General features: G+C 42.8%; 1 protein-coding gene across 2 annotated transcripts; it reads right to left on the bottom strand.

The window, feature by feature from the left end:
- Nucleotides 1-1,481: 1,481 nt before the first annotated feature.
- Nucleotides 1,482-11,741, bottom strand: Spink8 (serine peptidase inhibitor, Kazal type 8 (putative)). Of its 2 annotated transcripts, XM_021173259.2 has the most exons (5): nt 11,506-11,741; nt 9,091-9,146; nt 7,652-7,773; nt 3,636-3,678; nt 1,482-1,736 (listed from the first exon to the last, which is right to left on the bottom strand). In XM_021173259.2, the coding sequence occupies exons 1-5, from the start codon at nt 11,570-11,572 to the stop codon at nt 1,707-1,709; spliced, it is 318 nt and encodes a 105-aa protein (XP_021028918.1). In that variant the 5' UTR covers nt 11,573-11,741; the 3' UTR covers nt 1,482-1,706. The 2 variants fall into 2 exon arrangements, with proteins under 2 accessions (XP_021028918.1, XP_021028916.1); XM_021173257.2 differs by lacking the exon at nt 3,636-3,678 and having other exon boundaries at nt 1,487-1,736.
- Between the last annotated feature and the right edge of the window lie 4,358 nt (nt 11,742-16,099).

The raw sequence follows: 16,099 nt of genomic DNA, 5'->3' as shown, positions 1-16,099 counted from the left end.
TCCCATCTGCTTGTGCCACTGTTGCACCCCTGGGGCATCTCTTGCCATGCCAGTCATTACTACAGTGCACAGGGTTCACGGCTGAGGAAGAGTGTTGGTGGCCCTTCCCCCTAGCAACCTTCTGGTACTATGAAGGCCGCCTTGCACAAGGGGTCTTTTGTTTTTTTTTAATATAATGGGAATGTACTTCTCAAGCATTTTTGTTGTTGTTGGATTGTTGGTTCTGTGCCATTTGGGGAGCCCTCTACATGCTAGGCAATTGCTCTACCAGAGAACAGCATTGTCCAGGCTGTTGCTGAACTCAACGGTAGCTTAGGTATGCCATGAATTTATAATTCCTTCATCTGACCCAGTCTCTCATGTACCTGGGATTGCAGACCTGCTTCATCCAGTGCAGTGTAAGTTTGTTTTGAGTCTTAGATACCTTACTGGGAAGTATTTAGCAACACTGTTATCACCAGGAGTTACCCCAGTATTATACTTAACAAATTTTCTTTCAATAAAACTCTGAATTCCAAGCTGGAAACATGGCTCAGGTTAGGAACACGTCCGTACTGCTCTTGCAGAGGATCCAAGTTTGATGCCCAGCCTCCATGTCAGGTTCTCAAGCTCTAGAAGGACCCACACCTCTGGTTTTTGTGGGCACCTGAACATATTCACACTTGGACACATATACATGATCTAAAAAAAAAAAAAAATCATTGGACTGGAGAGATGGCGCCATGGTTAAGAGCACTGACTGCTCTTCCAGAGGTCCTGAGTTCAAATCCCAGCAACCACATGGTGGCTCACAACCATCTGTAATAGGATATGAGGCCCTCTTCTGGTATGTCTGAAAACAGCTACAGTGTACTCATATAATTATAATAAATACATTTTTAAAAACAAATCTTTGGAGCTAGAGAGGTGGCTTAGCAATTATGAGCACTTGCTGTTCTTACAAAGGACTGAGGTTTGATTCTTAGCATCCATCTGGTGGCTCACACCATCTATAGTTCCACTCCTGAGAATTTGACTCCTTCTGGCTTCTGCAGTATCACAAATGCTTGTGGTACACAGATACATAGTACACAGTACCCTATTATGGTGTAGTTGTTAGGCGACATGCTGCGAGCTATACTGCTCACAGGACACATATTAAACTCAATTATGACCAAAGCCCTCAGCTTGTAAACATTGCTGCTACTGAGATTATTCCTACATTTTACATTTCATTGGTTATTTGGTCACAATTTATGTGAAAATATAGAGTAATGAGAACATTGAGTATCTGGTGTATTGAAAAGGTTCTTGCCAAGTGGTGGTGGTGGTAGTGCACACCTTTAATCCCAGCATTCAAGAGTCAGGGGTAGTTGGGTCTCTTGAGTTCAAGTCCAACCTGGTCTACACAGTGAGAAGCCCTGTCTCAAACAAACAAACCCTATCAACTCTCCCAAAAAGGAAAAGGTTGTTATTGATGGAGAAAATGTTTACCAGCCAAGTTTATGCTGAGAATCATTTATTGAAGAAACAAATCAATGAATTTGATCCAAGTATCTTCTACAATCAAGATGTTTTTCTCAAGGTACTGTTCTCTTTTAACACTCCCTAAGGCTTCGTACACCCTAGTGTACACTACCATTGAACTCCAGACCCTGTCTCCCAAATTGGGTATCTTTGAAGAGTCAGTCATGCTCCACGTGCCTCTCTGAGAACTCAGTAACTTATCAGTGTTCAGACTCATCCGAGGAGTGTTCCTGTAAAAGAAATGATTGCTTAGAGGAACTGAGGTCAGCGAGATTAAGAGAAAAGCCAATGCATTGGTACCACACATACCCACAGTCTAGCAGGAAGGTGCAGAACAGCGGACTGAGGCCAACTAGAGACACTCTGATCTCATTGTAGAATAAAAAGAAAGCCGAGTAGATGTGAGCAGAGAGGAAAGCAAAGGATGTGGGTCCACTCCAGCAGAGGGGAAGTAGAAGCATTAAATTAGAGGCGTGTGGCACACCGGGATAGAACAAGGGCTTTGTGAAGTATGGAATGGGAAACTGATGTCCATATTCAAAGGTCAGCCCTAGCCATTTCCAGCTCAGGGTGTGAAGTAAGTCACATGGCCTCTCCAGACCTCTGCTTCTTTGACTATGAGATGTAGCTAAGAGCTATGACTTTAAAGATCCCGTGAGGGATCTGGGAAAGGAGATAGCAGTAAAGGGGGTGATACCAGGCAGGAAACAGGGTTGGGGATAAGCGATAAGGACCAGCCCTCCCCCTGTTATATGATACAGAGAACCTGTGCAAGGCCGTGAGGAGGAAGGACCAGTCATTTATTTAGTCTTCTTTGCTTCACATGTGATAAGCACTGTCGTAGACATGTACATTACTTTGCAAAGCTGAGAACTATCTGTAGTTTTCAAGGTTTGGAAATACTGGTCCATAAGATACATATGAACTTAATTTGTTGCACTGTCTGAAACCTGATTGTTCTCCACAATGACTTTTAAGTCCTCCCTGCTCTTAGCCATTGTGAGACTACTGTCCTCTTGTCTCCACCAGTACTGCATAAATCCCAGCCTTTCCCAGTGTAGCTGGTAAATTGGAATGTCATTATTGTTTCAATTTGAATTTGTCCAGTTACTTAAGGGCATTTGAACCAGCTTTACATGTTAATTACCTCACGATCAACCAAGAGCACATCCTGTCCCTGATTTTTGTTTTAGAAACAAGGTCTTACAGTGGAGGCAAGGCCAGCCCCCAAATTACAATCCTTCTGCTGTAGCCTCCCAGGTGCTAGCATGCAGATCTGACTTTTCTCTTTTTTTCAGTAAAACTAGTCTTTGCCTATTTTTCTGTCAGTTTTTCTGAATATTAAGATACAAGTGCATGGCTTTAGTCCCCACATTCTAGAGGCATAGGCAGGTGGTTCTCTATGAGTTCAAGGTCAACCTGGTCTACATAGAGAGTTCCAGGACAGCCAGGGCTACTTAGTGAGACTCTTGTCTCAAAAAAAAAAAAAAAAAAAAAAAAAGCAAGAAAGAAAGCAAGAAAATAAAACAAGAAAGAAAGCAACAGAGAAAAAAAAAAAAAAAAAAAAAAAAAGCAAGAAAGCAAGCACCCCAACGGGGATAGAGGGTTGTTAAAAGGAAGGAAGAAGAGATACATATTCTTGTTTTCTGCCTGAGTATGGGAAGTTGGGATGCTAACATTTCCTTCCAGGTTCTGCCAGCTATCTACTAACTCACCCGCAGTGTTCTTCATGTACCAGAGATCTGACATCAGCTGGAATAATCATAGGAATAAAATATTTTCTAACACAGTTTTAGAGAAAACTAACATAGTCTTAATGTTTAACAAAAAATTTAGGAGAATGGATTGTTATCCTGTTGAGTCATACAATTTTCATTTCTTGCTTTACTCTTTTTTTTTTAAAAAGGTTTATTTATTAATTACTATATATAAGTACACTGTAGCTGTCTTACATGCACCAGAAGAGGGTGTCAGATCTCATCACTGGTGGTTTTGAGCCACCATGTGGTTGCAGAGAATTGAACTGAGGACCTTTGGAAGAGCAGTCAGTGCTCTTACAGGCTGAGCCATCTCTCCAGCTCCTCTTGCTTTACTCTTATAAATGAAAAAGGAAAAGAGACTTTACTTACACATGGCCCATCATGCACTTTAATTACAGTTCTGTCTTCATATCTGGAAAAAATTATGAAATCATTGTTTGTTTGATTGATTGATTTTTATTTTTTGAGACAAAGTTACTGTGTCTAACTGTCCAGGCTGTCCTGAAACTCAGTCTGTAGACCAGGCTGTCCTGGAACTCAGAGTTAGCCTGCTTCTGCCTCCTGAGTGCTGGGACCAAAGGTGTGCACTACCACTAGCTGGCTTGAAATGATTATTTTTGTTTTGTGGTATGCCATAAACCATAACCCACCAATTCTTTCTTGGTAGTCTTCAACAAAGTAAAGAGAGAAATATGTTGTTAATAACACTGACTATATATATGATGTATTTATTTTATGTGTATATGTGGTTTGCCTGCCTGTGTGTCTGTGTACCCGTGGAGGTTAGAAGTGGATGAGTTTGGGCAGCTTACAACAGCCTGTGATTCTAGCTCCAGGGGATCCAATGACCTTTTCTGGCTTCCATAGGGTCCTGTATTTACATGTGGTATGCTATTTACATGTGCTATGCATGTACACATATACACACACTTAAAAAAAAAAAACAGTTCTTTTTGTTGTTGTTTTTTTGAGACAGGGTTTCTCTGTATTCCTGGCGGTACTAGAACTCACTTTGTAGACCAGGCTTGGCCTCGAACTCAGAGATCCACCTGTCTCTGCCTCCCAAGAACTGGGATTAAAGGTGTATGCTACCACAGCCTATATACATATATATATATGTGTGTGTGTGTGTGTGTGTTTGTTTATTTTAAATGAGACCCTGTCTCAACTAAAACAGACAGACTGGAATCCATGTAAGGAAACAGCCAGTATTGGGCAGCTTATATGAAGCTAGAAAAAACAATGGAATATATATTTTATTTGTATATATTTTTCTCCAGATTTAAAAGACAACAACAATATTTGTGCCTGTGCGAACTGGTATATAACAGGTAAAGGCATAGTTTGTATGGCAGTGACAGCTCAAAGAAAGGGGACTGTCGAACACCTTCATTTGTAATTGCCATGAATCCAGATTAGATTGCTTTAATGTAGGGGTTGGTCTTGTGCACTGTGTAGTCAGATGCTGACTTCTGTACCCCAATGTCAGGTTGCAGCCTAGACATGGGCATTGTATTGACCAGTGTGCTGTACAAATGCTCCCCAGTGATCTCTGATTCGACAATAAAAAGCTAGAGCTTGTGACTGGGCGGGGAAAAAGGAAGGGGGGGGGACTTCAGATCACGTGAGGGGATTTTGGGTAGGGAGAAGAAGGGTAGACCATGAGGATGGACCATGAGCACATGACCGAAAGAAGCTTGCTCTGAGGACACGCATAGAGCAGAGCAAGACTCAGTTAGCAAGTGTGATGGTTTGTATGTGCTTGGCCTAGGGAGTGGCAATATTTGGAAGTGTGGCTTTGTTGGAGTCGGTGTGTCACTGTGAGCATGGGCTTTAATCATCCTAGCTGCCTGGAAACCAGCCTTCAGATGAAGATGTAGAACTCTCAGGTCCCTCTGCACCATGTGTTCTTGGATGCTGCCATGTTCCTGACTTGATGATAGTGGACTGAACCTCTGAACCTGTAAGCTAGCCCTAATTAAATGTTGTTATAAGAGTTGCCTTGGTCATGATATCTCTTCATTGCAGTAAAACCCTAAGATAATAAATAATGGTGCATTTATCTGGTTATTAATAATTGGGTTAGAATAGCTCAGAACCTGTCCAGCATGGAGCCAGAAGTTTGTGAATAAAATTTTAAGTCTTTTACTCAGGAGCTAAAGGATAGAGTTGGGTAGACTGCCCTCCATAAAATTACTGTTCTACTGTAAAGTTTATTTGTGATCTCAGGAAAACTGTTAAGAGAATATTTAATTTCTTTAATTAATTTATTTTCATTTTTCTAGATAGGGTTTCTTTGTGCAGTCCTAGTTGTCATACAACTTAGTATGTAGACCAGGCTGGCTTTAAATTCAGAGATCTGCCTGCCTCTGCCTCCCAAAATGCTGGGATTAAAGTGTGCATCACTACCACCTCCACCGCCACCACCACCACCACCATCACCACCATCACCATCACCACCACCATCACCACCACCATCACCACCACCATCACCACCACCACCACCACCACCACCACCGGGTGAAAATACTTTATTATAATTATTTTTGGTTTTGTTTGTTTGTCTTAGATGGGTGTACTCTTCAGCTTTGGCAGGCCTAACCTTGCTGTGTATACCAGGCTGGCCTCTAGCATACAGACATTCTGTGTCTGTCTCCTGAGTACCAGGATCACACATGTACACCATAATTATTTTTGAATTGTTGAAGATACTGAACACAGGGCCTCACATATAACAAGAAAGAGTCCTACTACTGAGCTATATCTACAGCTCAAGAAAACAATTCTATGTTTATTTAGTATTTATATGTGTGTGTGTGATGTATGTGTGTGCTGTCTTCTCATGTGCGCAGGTGCCTGCTTCAATGTGTACCTGTGGATAGCCTGCTGTATCTTCTTTTACTTTATTTTCTTGAGATAAGGTCTCTCACTGATCCCAGAGCTAGGCTGGTGCTGACAAGCCACAGTGGTCCTCCTGCCTCTGCCCCTCAACACTGGGGTTACAGGCAAGCAGTCGTGGATGCCTTTCTCAGGTGGCTATTGGGAATTTGAACTCTGTCCTTCATACTGGTGTCACAAACATGGTCCCACTGAGCCATCTCCTCAACCCCTAATTTTTTAAATATAGTAAAAGTGAGTTTGTATGTAACAGTGCCTCTTGGTCTATTGTGCTGTGAGCATCAGCTGCTACTGTAGGCAGTTATCTATGCCAGTCACTGAGGCTGATATAAAAACTTTACCTCACAGCTGGACATGGTAGTATTTGCCATCAATCCCAGCACCCAGGAGGCAGAAGCAGGTGGATCTCTGAGTTCAAGGCTAGCCTGGTCTACAGAGTGACTCCAAGACATCCAAGGCTGGTTACATTGAGAAATCCTGCCTCAAAAAACAAAACAAAATCACCTCACAACTCGTATGGGCTCGAGTGTGAGTTTTGGTATTTCACACCCAAGGGCGGGCGTCACACAAACAACTCTTCTGGGCTCGAGTGTGAGTTTTGGTATTTCACACCCAAGGGCGTCACACAAAGTGCATCTTCCTACTTGACCAAACATCTCTCATACTAGCCAAGAAGATTATTCTTTTTCTTAAAAAAGATGAAGACAAGGAGGGAAAGATGTTTGACCTAGCCATATGTGATGTGCAGACTTCTGTGCCTTGGATCAAAGAGTTGGGTATTTTGCAGTTGTTTCCAAAAGCTAAATGTCACAGCCCCCAAAATAAACTGCTAACAGGATGAACATTAAAAAGACAAAACTATGTGGGGGGAATAATCTTGATTTAAAGACCAACAAACCATTAGTTGAGTAAACCTATCACCCAGCTTCCTCCTCTTCCCCATCCTCCTCCTCCACGTCTCTCATTCCTCCGTTTATGCCCATCCCCCTCCTCTTTAAGGCGTGTTTTAATGACATATTTTGTGTGCATGTGTGAGCATGTGTTTGTGTACATGTGTGTAGTGTGGTTTGTGTGTGGAGGTCAGGAATTTAGGGCTGTCCTTCTACCACGTGAGTCCCTAGGATCAAACACCACGTCATCAGGCTTGGTGTCAAGTGCCTTTACATCCAGAGCCATCTCACCATCCCATCTTTGCTTCATTAGGCTGTTCTAGAGCCTGGTGAACCAACAGGGCTATGGTCACATGGTCTGAATGCTGTGCCTCCTTGCTGCTGAGTTCCCTCCATTTATTTGGTCATTGTCCATGCCAGACACTGCACTCTGACCTCTGTGACTTTCTGTTTCTGCATTATTAGAACAGGATCCCATTCAACTTTGGAGAGCAAGAATAGAGAGGGGAGGAATGGAAAAGCAGGTAATGGAGGGGTGTGTGAAGGACATTCTAATGGGAGTTGGCTGAGGGAAGGAATAATAAAATGCAGACTTACAGAATTCCGGAGCAGAGATGGCACTCGCCCTCGTAGGTCACTTGGTTACTGCCACATATAGGCTCACTGACCTTGAAGTAGCTAAGTATCCAACATAACTGTATGTTCTTGATGCACAAGGCCTGAAGTGAGACAGAGAACACGGCTTCATTCATCCCCTCTAGGCCCATTGGCCTGGTGGTAGCAGGAATGGGGATGGAGTAAGGAACACTAGACCAGGAGTTCAGAAGACAGGCTTCAGACCCTCCACGTCTATCCTGGTTTTTACCATTGTTATCTATATAACTATGTGCATTTCCTAGCCTCCCACCTCTCATCAGAAAGAAAGTCTCTGTTCCACAAATTACAAGGTGTCATTGTTATAGTATAGAAAGTAAAAGCTGGGAAATGTCTTTCCAGACAGGCATTTCTGGAGCTGAGGGATGGCTCAGCACTTGTTGCTCTTCCAGAGGAATGGAGTTTGGTTTCCAGCTCCTGTACCAGATGGCTCACGACTGCCCGTAACTCTAGTTCCAGGGGATCTTCTGGCTTCCATGCGTGCCTGTGTACATGTGGTGTGCACTCATACAGACTCATGTAAGACAAAGTTTTAAGAAAAAAGGAAAGGAATTTCTAGAAAATGGAGGGAATTTCTTCCTTTAATTTTCTTTTTGTTGTTTCCTCTTCTACTTTTTCTTTTTTTCTCTGTGTAGCCCTGGTTGTCCTGAAACGCACTCTGTAGACCAGGCTGGCCTCAAACTCAGAGGCCTCCCCTGTGCTGGGATTAAAGGAATGGGTACCACCACTCAGCTCGTTTTCTATCTTTTAATATTTCTACTGTTTTGTTTTGTTTTGTTTTGTTACTTGATTTTTTTTTTTTTTTTTTTTNAGACANAGTCTCTCTNTNTAGCCCTAGCTGTCCTGGAACTTACTATGTAGATGAGGCTGGCCTTAGACTCACATAGAACTTTCTAACTGTGTCTCCCTAGTGCTAGAACTAACACGAGACAGCATGCCTGGTAAAAACTGGAATTTCTTATAAGCATTGGTGAGTGACTTTCAATCTGTACTGTCTTAAATACCAGTATACTCACCCTTACCACAACACAGTTAAGAGGAAGGGTTGACAGAATGCATCTTGAGGTTTGGGTGTGAGAGTGATACATAAATATCCTGGTTATCACTGTGGAAATAATATTCACACCAGCATGGGACCAACCTGAATTTGAGCCACGATCTTCTCATGCATTTAATGGTGGATCTCACAGGTCGCTTGCAGATTGGAGTAATGTGTAGGAAGAGCTCCAGGGGGCAACTAAATGAGCCTCACTCACTTAGGCTCTCTTATGATTATGGTGTTCCCAGGCAAGTCACTCCTGTTCAACACCTTCAGAAGGACCTGGGAGAGAAGCTGGCTTGCTCTCTGTTCCTGCTCTGGGAACCTAGGAAGTAGAGCTCACCTTTGTCTTTTGTAGAAGCTCCTCGGTCATGTGAAAGTTCATAGGAAGGACGAAATCTGGAAGGATGAGCATACACAGAAGAGTTACTGCCCTGCCTATGACCTCAGGGAAAAGAGTAGGTGAAGGGGGCCCTGCTTGTCATTCAGGAGCATCCCATCCCATCATTAGAGCCCAGGGGTTCCTTTTTAGCACAAGCTGACCTCTATAGGAACAGTCAGGAGTGATACAGAAATCTGGTCCAGCCACTTCTTGGGGAAATAACTTAGAAAATTCATAGGTTTTAACTTTTTGTCATTTTAAAAGTTCTGTTTTAAAAATTGGTATATATCGTTTTATGTGGTACTGGGTTTCCTAAAGACATTCTTACATAAGTATGAACAATTTTTTGATGCTGCAGAGGTGGCTCAGCAGTTAAGAGTACTTACTGCTCTTGTAGAAGACCCAGGTTCAGTTCCCAGCACCCAAACATAACTCCACCCATAACTCCACCCATAACTCCAGAGTCTTTTTCTTGCTCTGGGAGCAGTGAATCACAAACATGGTCCACATGTGTGCATGCTAGCAAAGCTCTCCTGCACATGAGATAAGCCTTAAAGGAAAGTTCTTTGGCAATCCTCCCTGTACCCTGCACATATCCCTTTTCTTCTCCCCCCTACAACTAGTCCCTTTTATTCTGCTAGACAGCTGGCCCCTATCTATCTATCTATCTATCTATCTATCTATCTATCTATCTATCTACCTTCCTTCCTTCCTTTTTTTTTTTAAAGATTTTATTTGTTGTATGTATATGAGTACACTGGTGTGTCAGACACACCAGAAAAAGGCATCAGATCCCATTACAGATGGTTGTGAGCCAACATGTGGTTGTTGGAAATCAAACTTGGGACTTCTGGAAGAGCAGTTAGTGTTCTTAACCACTGAGCAATCTCTCCAGCCCCCTGCCCGTCTTTTTTTAGGGTCTGTGTAGTCTGGGCTGGCTTTGGGATTACTGTATAAGTCCAGGATGACCTTGAACTTCTGAGCCTGCTTCCTCTACCTCCTGCTGGCTTCTAATAATGTGCTAGTATTACAGATGTGTGCTTGTGTCCAGTTATGTGGTGCTAGGGATGGAGACCAGGGCTTTGTGCATGCTAGGCAAGCACTCTTCTGAGCCACCCTCAACCATCCCTGCCACTTGTATTTGTATTAATTGGTTAAGAAAATATATTTTAGGTTATAAATTATCTGTAATACTAACATTGAGATACCTTAAAGGATGTTGAGTTTCACTATTCTACATGTAAGTAATTATAGAAGAATCATACATAATTAATTATAGTTCAGTCATATAACTTCAAGTCATAGAACAACAGGATCTCTCTACATAGCCCTGGCTGTCCTGGAATTCACTCTGTAGACCAGGCTGGTCTCAAGCTCAAATTCACAGAGATCCACCGGCCCCTGCCTCTGAAATGTTGGGATTAAAGGTGTGGACAACCATGTCTGACATCTACACACTCTTAATGTACTTTCTTCTTGAGTCATTTATGAAAATATCTATTGATATTTGGCATGGGTCATGCTATCACTGTATCTTCCACCATTGGTGTGTCCTACTGTGAGTCTGGGGACATTACTGCCATATAAGTTATCTAGCTTAGTTTGCAGCACACAGTAAATATTTCTTGGATATGTAATAAGCTAATTCTGTGCCCTGGGAAACCCGTTATGGTATTAAAGATCTTGGGATCAATATAGATGATGCCTTACAGTAATTTAAGCTGTTACTAAGCAAACGTTCTCTCAGAATTGAGAAAAATAATTCCTATTGATGACTAATGTTCTGTGTCAGACAAGGCATCTGACAAATGGGCCACACAGGTAGCTGCCACTGATGTGGCAAATGCTGAGAAGAAACTCTACATGGGAAAGAATGTGTGGGGCAGGGCCCCACAGCCTCTACAGTTAACTGTGGATGCTGCATTTGCTAAACACTGTCATTCATTAGCCAGAAGAATAGAGTCTCCTACAGAGCCTACTGAAGTTCTTTTTGTGCTTGAGATATGTACAGATATGAAGTGTGGGAATGAGTGCTTCTTAGGTGAGTGCCCTCTTGATAAACTAGTATTTTGGAAAACCAGTGGTTCTGGAATTGGAAAGGCTGGAATCCAGCTCCCAGTTTTGATACCAGTGACAATATGTGAATCTTTTTTCTCTGGATTTCTGCTTCATTTGTAAAATGAGTTAAGGATCAAATAAATCAAAGTGGTGACTGGGGATATGGCTAAATGGTACAATGCTTAGGCAATATGCACAAGGTATTCAATCTCTAGCACTATGAATGAGTGAACAAACGAATGAATCTAATGGCATTTATACCACTAATATCCCCATAGATTGCAGAAAATGTGGATAGAGCAAGAAGTTGTAACTCACCAACAGCAAGGGAAGTCCACACTGAGCTGGCTAGAACAAGGGCTGCAGCTGAGAAGATCACCTTCATGGTGACAGACCTGTGGAAGGAAGCAGTTATCTGCCCTCTGGCTTTGCTTGCTTTCAGCTGGGGAAGACACTCCTGACTGAAGGAGCCTCAGCTCAGTATTAAAGACGTCAGCGAATGGCGTCAGCCCTCTGCTGGAGGACAGCAGCGTCTCTATCTCTGCTGGCCCCGCAGTGGAGAGAAAAGTAGCCTTTCCTGCTCTCCCCTACCCTCTCTGTTCTCTGGGGGAGAAATTCCTTCTGTGATAACCATCTGCAGAATCAGTGTTCCTGCAACAGACACGAGTCACATGCTGTACTCTTCAGTAATTTCTCTTACTCCTACGTAAGAGCAAACCACAGAAGCTAAGAAGCAAGGTTAGTACATTTAGACACTTTCCCAGAATTCTGGATTTAATGGAGTAGGCCTTTGTCTTAGTTTCACAGGTGGTGCTGTCTGTGTGCTGAGTTTTACAGCTTGGATGGTATTGCCATCATGGGCTCAGCTGTGCTTAGGTCTCAGGGCCGACTAAGTCTGGGGTCCTCTTGCAGTGGTTTGAATAGGAATGGCACCCATAGGCTCATATATTTGAATGCTCTGTCATCAGTGAGTGGCATTACTTGAGAAAGATAAAGAGGTGTGGCCTTGTTAGAGGAAGGGAATGGGTTTTGGGGTTTCAAGAGTCCAAGTCAGGCCCAGTGTTGCACTCTTTCTGCTGCTAGAAGCCGGTGTAGAGTTCTCAGCTACTTCTTCAGCACCGTGTCTTCCTGCATGCTGCCATGCTTCCCATCATGATGAAAATGAACTGATCTGTAAGCAAGCCTGACTAAATGTTTTCTAAGAGTTGCCTTGGTCATCCTGTCTTTTCAAAGCAGCAGAACAGTGAGCTGGCCAATATTCTTGAGAATACTTTCGTGGGACAGCATAACTGATTCAGTAGCTCACCCCAGTGTATGGCTACTCCAGTGTATGGCTACTCCAGTGTATGGCTACTCCGGTGTATGGCTACTGAGTGCCACTTTAGCTTCATTTTGCCATTCTTCCTAGTCACTCATCCACTTTTTTTATGGCCCTAAATCACATCCAAACCACTACTGCAGCTTTTGCTCATTTGCTTTGAGACAGGGTTTCACTCTAGCCCAGGCTAACCTTAGATTCACTTTGTAGTTCAGGCTGTCAGTCCTGTCAGTGTAGAATTAGAGGCATGCATCCAATCTCCAGATCTCATGCTAGCTTTTTCCTATGTCTCCCCAGAAATTTATCTGATCAAATTCTTCAAGCCCGATTCTGTGTTTGAGCACAGATCTATGTTTTATGCTTTCTGTGGTTTTAGACATGCTTTCTATAGTGATCTGTAAAAGCAACAATACACCAGACAGCTTTTTTGTTTTTCTGTTCTCAATGGTGCTTTAAAAGGACGTGTGCAGGATAGGTACCTTAGAGGAGCAGCCTAGTTTCTCTGTTGATGCCACATTGGTTAAAATGAATGACATTGACTTTAGGGAGGAGGACTTCTAAAGAATAGGGAAGACTTACTAGTGCTCAGCACTGGCTGATTGTAACCAGTAGCAAAAGCACTGAGAGGCGCACAGGGGGCAGCCACCTCCTCCTACCCAAACAGATTCATATACTCCATTCTATAAATAGCCATTTCCTGTTGGGAGCCTGTGAACAATGTTGTGCTAACAGCATGGCGTTCTGTACAGAGCAGTGGCTTCGTTAGGGAATGTGCCTGCTGACACTGCAAAGCAGAGCCACTATCATTGGAACACATCAGCAGGGTCCCCACTCCTCAGTCCCTCCAAAAGGGAGAAAGGGGCCAAAATCCTACCGACAGTGCGGATAAGAGAGGTGGAGGAGAGATAGTGATCCCTGTCCAGTGTCATATGGAGGAAGGAGAACGGGCTTGCAGCCGACTCCATGGAAGCTAAATTACAAGCCTTTTGTTTGTTCATTTGTTAAGTTGAAAAAAAAAATTTTTTTTAAAGACAGGGTTTCTCTGTGTAGCCCTGGCTGTCCTGGAACTCACTCTGTAGACCAGGCTGGCCTCGAACTCAGAAATCNGCCTGCCTCTGCCTCCCAAGTGCTGGGATTAAAGGCNTGNNNCACCACTGCCCAGCTAAGTTGATTTTTTTTACGGAACTAATTACTGAGGAAAATTCTTAGTGGTCTGAAGCCCCTTTTGTAGCAGAGAAGAGACTGAAAACTGTTTTCAGTCCCTACATTCAGTCCCCACATACAGTCCCCAGAGGGAAAGAACTGTGGAGGCAGTGGCCTCACAGCAAAGGCCCAGCTATCTGGAGGTGACGACAAGGACTCAGGCACAGCTCCTGATCTTGGGAAGAGACTTTCAGACTCATTGTCTCTGGCTGAATAAGGAATGTGCCGTTGTGCCTAGCTGTGACTTTTTATAGATTTTTAAAAATTATTCTTTAATCTTTTTTTTACAGTCCAGTCGTTATAGATTATTAAGGCTATATATGTCTCATTGTTTAACAACAAAAGAAAGAAAATTATTTTTAAAGCAAAATTAATAAAGATACCAGAAAAGGTTAATAATATTTGTGAAATGAAGGAATAAGTGCCAGAGTTTTTCAGTATGTTTTAAAGTTGCAGTCACTTCTGGGGTGGGACCTGAAAGTCAACAGATAGTAAGAAGCAGAAAGGGACAGAATCCCAGATACTCACTGGCACACTTTTAAGCTTTGGTAATGAATCATTTTTGTGTTAATAGCAACCAATGAAATTTCCAAAATGGCAGCCAGGGAGTTGGTAGAAAGAGTTCACTGGCAAAACTGAAATGGCTATGGTGCAATCCATTCTCTTTTTCTGGAAAATGATCTGTCTGGGTAACTTCAGCCCATGACTTTCCCTGAATAAAAATAAATAATAAAACTCTCTTTCATTCTCAGAAAATTACAGATTGGTTATGCATGTTACCTGCTGTGACTTCCACAGTTGCTCCGAGAAACTGGCTGGCTGGAAGTCTTTAGCTGGTGAAGAAATAGGAAGACTGACAGGAGGCAGTGCCATCTCAGGACAGTGTCTGGCCCTGAAAGCAGTGAGCTTTGAAGTTCAAAAGAATAAATACAAACCAGGGCTGTAGTGATGCATGCCTTTGGTCTCAGGACTCAGGGAAGAGGCAGGTAGATCTTTGGGAATTTGAGAGGCTGCCAGCCTGGTCTACACAGTAAATTCCAAAGCTACATAGTCCACACTGAGACTTCATCTCAAAAGGAAAAAAAAAAAAAAAGAAAGGAAAGGAAATAGAGTTCAGATTATGAATCCCATGCTTCCTACATCTGTGAGTCCACAGTCCAGCTTTATGGGAGTGGAGTATATTGTCCACTGCCATTTGGAAATCTACCTCCTCTTGCCAAATTTGCCACCATTTGTTATTTGCCATCAAATAGGGCATATACTTATTTTTGTTTGTTTTTTAAAACAAGGTTTCCTGTAAAAGCAGGTGGATTTCTGTGAGTTTGAGGCCAGCCTGGTCTACAGAGTGAGTTCCAGGACAGCCAGGGCTACACAGAAACCCTCTCTCAAAAAGCCAAAACAACAACAAAAAGAATTAATGTTATTTTATTTTATTTTATTTTATGGGTAACTACGGAGGCCAAAAGAAGGCTTTGGATCCCCTGGAGCTGTAGTTACAGGTGCTTGTGAGCTAGGAACTGGGGTGAGAAACTGAACTTGTATCTTTGGAAGAACAGGAAGCGCCCCATCTGATGAGCCATCTTTCTGGTTTCAGGTTTTTGAGACAAGGTCTCACTCTGTAACCCAAACTGCACTGTGTAGCTAAAATTCTGCCCTTCTTCTGCCTCCCAAGTACTGGGATTACAGGCATGAACTACCATGTCTTGCCCAACAATCATGTTCAGGATAGCTTCAGATACTGGCACACCATATTAATTAACATTAATTACAAGACTGGAGCTTGTATATTTGCCTTATTGAGGCATTTACTTATAACATTTCTATAATTGACTAATAGAATCTCTCTCTCTCTCTCTCTCTCTCTCTCTCTCTCTCTCTCTCTGTATGCATGTATGTGGGTAGGTGTGTAAATGGATGCCTGAGGGTCAAACTCAGTTGTTGTTCCTCAGACACTATCCATCTTGCTTTGTTTTAAAGACCTATGTGTGTATGAATGAATTGTCTGCATGTATGTATATTCACTACATGCGTCCTGTACCCATGGATACTAGAAAAGGGTATTGGATTCCTTGGAGCTGACTTAAAACCTGATGTGAACTGCCATGTGGGTTTGAGGCACCATCCCAGGTCTTCTGCAAGAGCCATGAGTGTTCTTGATTACTGAGATATTCATCCCTTCACTGACCTCACCCTACCTCTTTCATGTTTTTTTTTAAAATTAGGTATTTTCCTCATTTACATTTCCAATACTATCCAAAAAGTCACCAATACACTCCCCCTCCCCGCCCCCGACTCCCCTATCCACCCACTCCCACTTTTTGGCCCTGGCATTCCCCTGTACTGGGGCATATAAAGTTTGCAAGTCCAATGGGCCTCTCTTTCCAGTGATGG

The sequence above is a fragment of the Mus caroli genome, chromosome 9 (assembly GCF_900094665.2).
Source record: "Mus caroli chromosome 9, CAROLI_EIJ_v1.1, whole genome shotgun sequence".
NCBI classification, from domain to species: Eukaryota; Metazoa; Chordata; class Mammalia; order Rodentia; family Muridae; genus Mus; species Mus caroli.
Note: the sequence above shows the minus strand (reverse complement) of the source record. Positions and strands in the feature narration are given on the sequence as shown.

Excerpts from the sequence above, each read along its gene's own strand:
- Spink8 (XM_021173257.2), bottom strand. The coding sequence starts at position 11,572 with ATGAAGGTGATCTTCTCAGCTGCAGCCCTTGTTCTAGCCAGCTCAGTG. Across the intron at positions 9,147-11,505 it reads GTGGACTTCCCTTGCTGTTG|ATTTCGTCCTTCCTATGAAC; the intron begins GTGAGTTACAAC and ends TCATCCTTCCAG. Across the intron at positions 7,774-9,090 it reads AGCTTCTACAAAAGACAAAG|GCCTTGTGCATCAAGAACAT; the intron begins GTGAGCTCTACT and ends GTCTCACTTCAG.